This window comes from Onthophagus taurus, unplaced genomic scaffold (assembly GCF_036711975.1).
Source record: "Onthophagus taurus isolate NC unplaced genomic scaffold, IU_Otau_3.0 ScKx7SY_22, whole genome shotgun sequence".
Taxonomy (NCBI): domain Eukaryota; kingdom Metazoa; phylum Arthropoda; class Insecta; order Coleoptera; family Scarabaeidae; genus Onthophagus; species Onthophagus taurus.
In genome coordinates, this window is record NW_027248947.1 from 658675 (window position 1) to 668632 (window position 9958).

A 9958-nucleotide genomic window follows, 5' to 3' on the forward strand; every position below is an offset into this window, starting at 1 on the left:
AAATCCTATTCTTTACTATAAGAGCTGTGTCCGATGGATGGAATAGGAAAAATATAATATTTTTTTAAATTATTCAGCGCATAACTATGTCCAGCTTTCGCACCAGTCAAAGTAATGTTAAAATAAGAACAATAGTTTTGTTCTATTGAGAAGGAAGAAGAAGAAGATATATGATGTCCGAACTTGTGAATAGTCATAACTAAAATGGTATAATCTATTGTAGGTTTATACAATTATATGAGCTTCACGTAACTCTTCTATAATACTATTAATTTCATTACCATGTGACGTATTACCGGCAAGCTGAGAGGCTATTAAAAGTTTTAATCTAGCTACTAATTCATTAGGATCATCCCAATAAATAAAATTTGACCGTTGATTATTGTACTGCTGCTGCATGAGACCTTCTCCAGTTCTCATACGAACAGGAACGCTTTTTACTCTACTCCGTCGTACAACTCCTTCCGTTGCATTTAAAACAGGTGCAATTATTTGATGGTACTTGTCCGACTTGTCACCCATAATTTGTTTGCTTTTATCCTGATTTTTGTTTAATGCTGCTGTTGTTTTAAGTATTTCAACGTAATTCTTTTGATCATCACTAGTAAATTGTTCTGGCTCCCTTTTGAAAATTAGCTCATACAGACCTTTCGTACCATTATAAGTTTTATATGCAATGGTTATATCATTAGTTTTACTACTAAAGGATATTTCACTATCCCCAATGTAATATTTATCAGTAAAAATATTAACACGAACTCCCTTGTTGCTAGAATCGAATTCATTGTTATCATCTCTTACATAGCCCTCAATGTAAGATCTTGTTAGAGGAGCAAATTGTTCCAAGTATAATAAAAATGATTCTTCAGGAATATTCATAGTTTCTGGTAATGGAGATACATCTGCTGCTACAGTTGGTGATGGTTGCGCTGGTTGTGGCGGTGGTGATGAAGATGTTGCAAAAACATCATTATCGCTTAATATTGATATTGTTGGTGATTGAGGCGCTTGTTGTTGTTGATGATGATGAAGTTCTGGTAGACGTGATGCTTGTACTGCTTTTGATACTCTTCTTTTCTTTGTAGGTATTACTGTTTTAAGTTGTTCTTTAACTTCTTCAGATTTAAGCTCTTCCTCCGCCTCCTCCTTCATAACTTTAATAGGATGTTTCATTGTGGAAATAATTTTTTGTAAAGGGGTTGTTACTGCTTTATATTGCTCTTGAAGCAAATGTTCAGATTTATGTTTCCTCTCTTTTAATTTTTCCAATTTCTTTTTCACATTTGCTCTTGTTTTAATAAGCTTTCGTGTTAATTGTTTTGAGTCCATGTTTTCGGTGCAATGAATGAATGCTTACTGACTAATGCATGTGCTTACTGTAGAGTTTTATTGGAACTCTTTTAACAGGTCGGTTCATAAGCGATCTGTTTTATCCGACCGGTTTTAACCAATCTGTTTTATCCGACCGGTTTTAACCGATCTGTTTTTATCCGACCTGTTTTATCCGACCGGTTTTAACCGATCTGTTTTATCCGATCAATCGCATTTATCGGTTGGAACACCGATACTTTTCCGGATCAGGATCTCCACGTGCTAAGCGTTTCATGAGATTTGTCCCAGGTCTACAGAACTGATAGCCTGATTGTGTATGTATAAAAACATACACAATTACAGTTTTATATAGTAATGAAACCCATTACGATATCTACCATTGCTCATATCGTCCTCCTTACTGATTACAAAAAATCCGAATCTGTCTTTCCAACACATTGCACACATTTTCTTAAAGTCATTGAATTTCATATCGGTTGTTACGTGATCATTATAAATATGTTTTAAATTTAGATCATCTTGTTTGAAAAGTATTAAAAAGTTTGCATTATCACGTATTAAATGCTTTGGAATATGCGTGTAACTCTGACATAAATAAAAACTATCTATTGCCTTATGTCGTCCCATACAAAAATAATCACGAATAACTGACTGTTTATCGCATGCTACATCATCAAATATAAAAACTGAATCTTCATCCGCTTTAGAGGGATGCATTATGCCATCACTACTGCTATACTCATAATATCCTAAACCTTTTATAGGCTGCAGCAATTTTCTCAAATATTCATATTTGTTTTGATACAATGACTTTGAATACACATACACATTTTTAAATGATAGTCCATTAGGATCCTGTAGTAGACTAATTATCAGATTTGTTTTGCCAGAGTTAGAAGGTCCGCATATTATGCAACGTAGATTATTTGGAAATAAATAACTATGCTTTCTGTTTTGAGTTGATTGATTGTTATTAAATTGTATTGTTACATCATCAACATTTAATGTGTAAGGCTGTTTTATCACTTCCATGTTTACAGTATAACTAACTCTTATATAAGTCTGAATTCGAATATATAGTATTCATTTGTCTGTGAACCATTGAAGTAATTGAATGATCATCAACATTTAATGCGTAAGGTTGTTTTATCACTTTCAACACTTCAACATTTAATATTCATTTGTCTGCTGACCATTCAAGTGATTGGATGATCATGAAGAAAGGAGCAAGTGAAAAAGCGATTTCTTTTAATAGAGCCGTTAAAAATGCAAAAATAAAATTAAAAGAGTCAAGTACTAATGATTTGAAATCTGCTGCGAAGTTAGCTTTACGTGCCGTAAAAGGCATTGCAAAAAAGAAACCTCGTTCTAGAATTATTACAATTCCGAAAAGCGGTGGTATACTTCCGCTCATTCCAATTTTCGCTGGTTTAAGTGCATTATGAGCTCTAGCAGGTGGCACTGCTTCCGTTATAAGTGCTGTCAATAAAGCGAAACAAGCACAAGCGGCGCTCAAGGAAAGTCAAAGACATAATCAAACGATGGAATCGATAACTTTAGGTAAAGGTCTGTATTTAAAACCATATAAAAAAGGATTAGGTGTTTTTTTAAAGGCATGCCAAGAAAAACCATACGACAGCAGAAAGCGCTAACAAACGTTGACTTGCTGCGTTATGTAAAAATATTGGGGATACCTGAGTTTAGAGGGATATTCATGCAAGATAAATTACCTGTGCGTATTAATAATAACGAAAGAGGTATTATTAATTTGGATAGTATAAAAGGACCTGGCACTCATTGGACAGCTTATATTAAAAAGGGAAATGTAATTACTTATTTCGATAGTTTTGGTAATTTAAAACCAAGTAAAGAAATTGTACATTATTTCAAGAGTGCTGGGAATAATGTAATAATTAAATATAATCACCATCAATATCAAACCTATAACACGAGTAATTGTGGTCATTTATGTTTAAATTTTTTATCATCAGACGCAGTATAGCTTCAACAATCGAAGGATGTGGACGTTTGATTTAGTAGGAAAAACATCTGTTCTAACAGCAAATTACCACCCTACAATAGAATTGAATTCTAATTATCAATATGAACTGGCACTTGTAAGCTTTGATGGTTACAACTCAATTCCAAATATTGATGAAACAAACAATTGCTTAAAAATTGGTAATGTATTGATAGCACTACCAACAGGATCTTATGAATTAATACACATTTCGAATGCTATTAATAAACAACTTCAAGAAAAGAATTGTAATTCTTCAGTATAGAAAGCTCCTTTAATGTCATCACCTTTCAAATCTTGTAATAAATACGTCACTGGGTTACTGTATTGAATCTTAACAATTTTAAATACTTCATTGCTCCAGTTAGGAGTATACCCTTTGGTGAACACTCCACGATGTTTAGATATTCTTACAAAGTCATTCAAATGAAATTTTATGGGTAATGTTTGATTTTGATAATGTATTTTCCTATTATAAACAGTACGCAATAGCTTTTCCTCATCCGCCTCTATTGGTTTCATGCCTGTAGTGGAATGCTTGCGGGTATTATATATTAATAAAATTTGCGGTAATAAATTTAACCACTTAAAAGATCCCTGAACACTAAATTCTTTCCACATTAAACCTTTTAAAGTTCTATTTAAACGTTCAACGATAGATGCTTTCAATGAGCTAAACGTAGAGTAATGATTAATTTTTAATTTACTCATAAGTGAGATAAAATCTTTGTTATAAAACTCTTTTCCTTGATCGGTTTGAAGGTTTTTTGGTACGTTTGCACCCTTTAAAATACTTTTCATCGCTTTAGTAACATCTTTACCCGATTTAGTTTTTACCGGAACAGCCCATGCATATTTGCTAAACGCATCAATTACAACGAGTATATAACGATAACCATTATTTTGTCCTGCATAAGGTATCATCTCTACTAAATCAGCCTGGTATAAATCATTTATCCCTTTAGTAAGCACATGTCTCCTTTTAAAATGTATTCGAGCAGGTTTTTTAATAAGTTCTTCAGCTAATTTTCTTTTAATATCAGAGGACATGTTAATACGATTTCAACAAACAGAATATTAATCGTCGCAGTAGGAGATGGAATGAATTTTAATTTGTCACCTTTCTTCAATTTGATTCCCTTCCCGTTTGAGCTATCATAAATCCTATTGTTTACTATAAGAGCTGTGTCCGATGGAGCAATAGTGATAGAGTAAATTACTCCTGATTCAATAGGAAAAATATAATATTTTTTTAAATTATTCAGCGCATAACTATGTCCAGCTTTCGCACCAGTCAAAGTAATGTTAAAATAAGAACAATAGTTTTGTTCTATTGAGGAGGAAGAAGAAGAAGATATATGATGTCCGAACTTGTGAATAGTCATAACTAAAATGGTATAATCTATTGTAGGTTTATACAATTATATGAGCTTCACGTAACTCTTCTTGACCTTGATGTTCATCTGTATGGATATATATTTTTTAAAATGTAATTGTATAATAAAAGTTATGTATACTTAAAAATTAAATAATAATAATAAATGTATTTCTTAAACACATCATTCTGTTGTTTGTATTTCATCTTCAATTCATCAATCCTCTTAAATTCAATCTAATTTTTAATTTGTATTATTTACATTATAGTCAACTCAAATGTTAATAAATCCTATTATTTTAAATTTAAACTGTTAGTATTTGTTAATTTTACCGATTGTTAAATTTTGTATATATTTAATTGTGTGTAAACTTTCAAGATTTTATTTTAAAATGTTTCAATATATTTAAATTGGGTTAATTGGGAAAATTAAATTGTATTATTTAAACCTTTTCCTTTTTTTATTTAAATGTATTTTTTTTTTCACGTACATCATTTTTGTGAATGAAAATGCATTAAAACAATTTTATAATTTGTATTATTTTTTTACTTCCTTAATATTAATTATACAATAGCATTTCATTTAGGTCAATTATTCCATTGGTCAGCATTATTGCAACCGCTATGTCACTTGACACTTCCGCCGGCGAGGTGTATCGCACTTTACTTGGCGATGTGCCGCGCCGATTGTCGTAAGTTGACACTTCCCCCCCGGCGAGGAAAGCATTGTATCGCGTAACTCATAATTAGTTTTACTTTAGAAATCGAACGTGTCAAACGTAAACCGCGCGCAATGTCTGTGTTTTTTTTTCGGTCTCTGTGAGTTTAAACTAAAGAAAAAATTTATTCGAAGTTGAGTTGGATTTACCGTATTTATTGTTCATGGAAAATGTCTTACGAGCTGCGCATGGCCTTCCGTTGTGGTGGAGTTAGAAGCGGGCTTGCTTCTCAACGTTTTTTTTACCTACCCGGCTCGCTAAGGGTATTACCGATCAAGATGGTTACAAGAGCAATGTATAATAATAATAATAAAGGATATTGGTAAACCGAAGCCCGCTCATATTAATTGAATTTGTAAAAAAAGTACCATAACATTAAGGTTTTTATTATTTTTTTTTACTATTTATTATGTAATGTTTATTATTATTATAAAAATGTTTATTAATACTTTTATTGGGTTGATTGGGGGGAAATTAAATTGTGTTAAATTGTGTTATTATTATTTTCCGGAATATTCCCAAGTTCCTGCACACGCGCATTCAAGATTTGTGAGGCACGCCTTTATGCGTTCAACGCGCCATCTTTCAGAAACGCCGGTTCTAGACAGGAAGTTGTTGCTCCTCCGCTCCTCCGTGACGTCATCCGCCCGATGTAAAAGGATAGGGGGGGAGGGGTGTCAACCAAAGGCTTGGGGGAAAAAATAGGTTGGTAGCTAGATATGGTGACTTTTAAAAAAAAAAGTAGCAGTCTACCTTGTCGGTAATGGTTTAGTTCCACTACCAACCACTAGGTGGCGCGTTACTTTTTTTTTAAAAGTCACCAGATCTAGTTACTTTTCCAATACCAACCTATTTTTTTTCTCCTCCGCCTTAGGTTGGTACCCTTCCCTATCCTTTTACATTGGGCTGATGACGTCACGGAGGAGCGGAGTAGCAATTTCCGGTCTAGAATCGGCGTTTCTATACTACTATCAGTACTAACCTTCAAATTTAAATCTTTATTAAATCTACTTAAAAAACTGATCTCGCTGACCTAACTTTTTATTTGTAAATTCTACGTTTTTACGCGTGTCTTTATTGTCTTTCACTCTATTAATTTCAAATACCTTTAATTCTTCTAATAATTTTTCGAAATCTTGAACCGAACCCATGGAACTTTGTAGTTGCTTACGTTGACTGCCTTATTGATCTGCCCGAAGTGCCATCAACTCCTGGCTGCTCTGAATTTGACGTCTTATTCTTCTATCCACAGCTTTTTTGCATCGATTCCATACCATGTATCCAATGATTCCCAATATAACAATTACCATCAACAGGATGCCAACTTCTAATAATGTGAATGTTGTGGACATACCATTTGTAATTCCACCACTGTTTCCTGATTGTGCGTCTATAATTTCTTTTTCTTGTTTGGATTGATTGTACCCCATTTTGTCTTCGGTTAATTTTTAGTTAATAATAATTTTCTTCTTTTACCATTTTATATTTTGTTGTTAATTGATGTCATTTTTCTTATTTCTTTAGTGTTTTGCCGCTGGCAGGATCGCCATGTAAAAGGTTCTTAGTTGTTGTATTTATTTAATGAAAAATACATAATATGGTGTCGACAGTTTTATTCCTTTTTTTATTTAGGTGTTAACATTACAATATTCAATACATAACTGCTACTTATTAATTCTATTCTAACTTATTACCTATAATGCTTAATCGTCGCATTTTTGCACATGTCCCAATTTCACTCGCGTTCACTAACCTTTTGTCTGTAATCAATTTACACATTGTCCATTACAAAAACTCTAGACTGTCCACCCGCGACCGCTGGCTTCCTGCTGCCGAAACAACACAAAAACCACCGACGACGACGAATTTTGTCGTTGCTTCGTCCCGTAAAACGTGAATCTCCGCGAACAGACGAACAAGCGTTGAAAAACTGCGACTAACCGTCCACGCAAAACATACACACAATTCCAACCTACGCACGCAGTACAGGACGATGGGGGTGGCGTGTTCACGTGTGTATATAGAGAGTTTTCGCTCGTCGCCCGTTTATCGGACGCTAAACACAGCCGACCGCGACGAACGCGGGCCGACCAAACGTGTTATATTTTATTGTATTTGAAACATAAAGAGCTTCGACGGAGGATTTGAGCGCCGCGACACAAGGATCCTAAATAGAAATTTAGTTACTCGGCGCTACGATAAAACCTCTCCTCGTTTTACCCGCCTCGGCTTCTCCTCTTAACAAATAAATTCAATTTCATCGGACTTTACTTTCGTCCGCAAACAGCTTTCACATTCTGGAACACATCCGTCGCTAGATTGAAAGCGTTTTGGAAAATTTGAGACGTATAAATCTTTCGCTCGGATAAATATTCGGAGTCGTTACATGATTTTACGACAAAGTTGACCAGCGATTGAACGCTTTTTATTCGTACCCGCACAAGCGACATCTGACGCATATTGCGATCGGACTGCCCCGCGGACAAGTTGTCATTTTTTAGCGCGGCGTATGCATTGGCGGTCTTGTAACATCTTCTAATAACAGCGAGCTGTCGTCATCGAAGAAAAGAGTTCCGGTATATAAATGCACTAGTATATCAAAGGTAAATCTTCCGAAAACCAGAGATAAATAACGACCGCCCGTTTTCTCCCCAGTTGTTTTGCAGACAGCGCTCACCACAGCACTTCTATAGACCTCGACGCCGCCGTTCCGTATACCGATTGGTAACTTTAATTTTAGGAGATACAAACAACACGGACGTACGTATAAGTATACTTGTGTGTGTGCATATGCGCGCAGAGTATGTTTGTGGGAGGGGAATCGCAAGAGTAGTGGATCGGAGAGCAGTCAGTCGTTTGACATCGTTCAATGATAAGAAATATTATAAAAATAATAACTAATATAATAAATGAAATTCAAATAAGACAAAGCAAATTCTTAATTCTAAAAATAAAAACAATTCGTAAGTAACTGAAATAAACTTTGTAAAACAACAAATAAAACAAAAAACTATAAAAATAAAATATTTTTTATATTAGGTGTTCAAATAAACCACCATTCTGTGCTAAACAATAGCCCAATCTATCGTAAAAAGTTCGCCTTACATTCGCTAGTATATCAGGACTAATATCCTGTATACAATTGCGAATTTTTGTTTGTAAGTCATCCAGATTGGTTGTCCTTTCTTCATCAAAACCATAAATTGTCGATTTTAAATATCCCCATAGAACAAAATCATTGGGGGCTAAATCTGGTGATCTAGGCGGCCAAGTTAACGTTCCGCAAATAGATATTACACGATTTGGAAATTGTGCGTTAAGATACTCTTTAACTTGCCGGCTGTTGTGAGCCGGGCAACCATCTTGTTGGAACCAGATACTTCCAATTACGTCATTTTGCAAAATGTTTAAATACTTATGACCATTTAAATTTCCTTCTATGAAAAAAGGACCGATAATATGGTCACCTACTAAGCCAGCCCAAACATTTAATTTTTGGGGATATTGTGTACGAGCCGCATAAACTTTGTGTTCATTGTCACGACTCCAATATCGAGCAACGCTGGGATTATGCCGACCATGCAAAGGAAATGTAGATTCATCGGTAAATAAAATGTTTTTTATAAAATCAACATTTCCGTTGGCCATTTCCATCATAGTAAAGCAAAATTCCGTCCTTGTAATATTATCGTTCTCACAGAGGTCCTCACTTTTTTCTACCTTGTACGACCTGTACCCGTGTTTCTTTAATGTTTTTAGGACGGCAACATGGTTGATAGCAAACGTCTCCGCAACTTGTCTGCTTGACTGATTTTTATTGCGTTCAACATCAGCACATATCATCGTATCACGTAACTCATCTCTTTTACCCCTTCGTAATTTGTGTTTCTGTGGAGACACACATCCATGTCGCTCAAAGTTTTTAATAATATTTGAAATTGTTCCGCGACTAGGAATTGATCTGTTTTCATAGGCCACAGGAAACAAATTAATTATTTGGGCTACAGAATTGCCACCATAAAACCATTTTATAATCTGTACCTTTTCCGCTACAGTAAACAACATCTTAGTTTTTTTTTGCTAGGGTTAACTGCAAAGCGATGCGACCAACTTCGCCTCTCAACAATCTATGAACGATTCAATTTGTGCATTACCCCTACGCTTGTTTATCCCCCACTTAACGACACCGAATATACACACACACGTATACTTATACGTACGTCCGTGTTGGGTGTATCTCCTAAAATTAAAGTTACCAATCGGTATATCAGCACTCACTTTAGCACTCGAAACGACGACGGGAGACTAAGACGCAAATCAGAGAAACGTTTGCGAAGATTAGAGAGGCCTAGCACACAAACGTTTGTACTTCTATTCACGGCCGTTTCTCGGAACCGGTATCCCCAATCACTCTAAACTCACGACTCAGTTCCACCAATTAATCGGCTCAAACAGTTATACACTCGGATACACCCAATCTGGGTGTACAATTTACACCAAAAATCCCGACCA

At 34.9% G+C, this 9958-nt stretch overlaps 1 protein-coding gene across 1 annotated transcript; it reads right to left on the bottom strand.

Annotated features, from left to right (window-relative positions):
• Positions 1-8476: 8476 nt before the first annotated feature.
• LOC139432520 (histone-lysine N-methyltransferase SETMAR-like) lies at positions 8477-9511 on the bottom strand. The gene has a single exon (XM_071201208.1). It carries the CDS (start codon positions 9509-9511, stop codon positions 8477-8479), a length of 1035 nt encoding a protein of 344 aa, XP_071057309.1.
• Between the last annotated feature and the right edge of the window lie 447 nt (positions 9512-9958).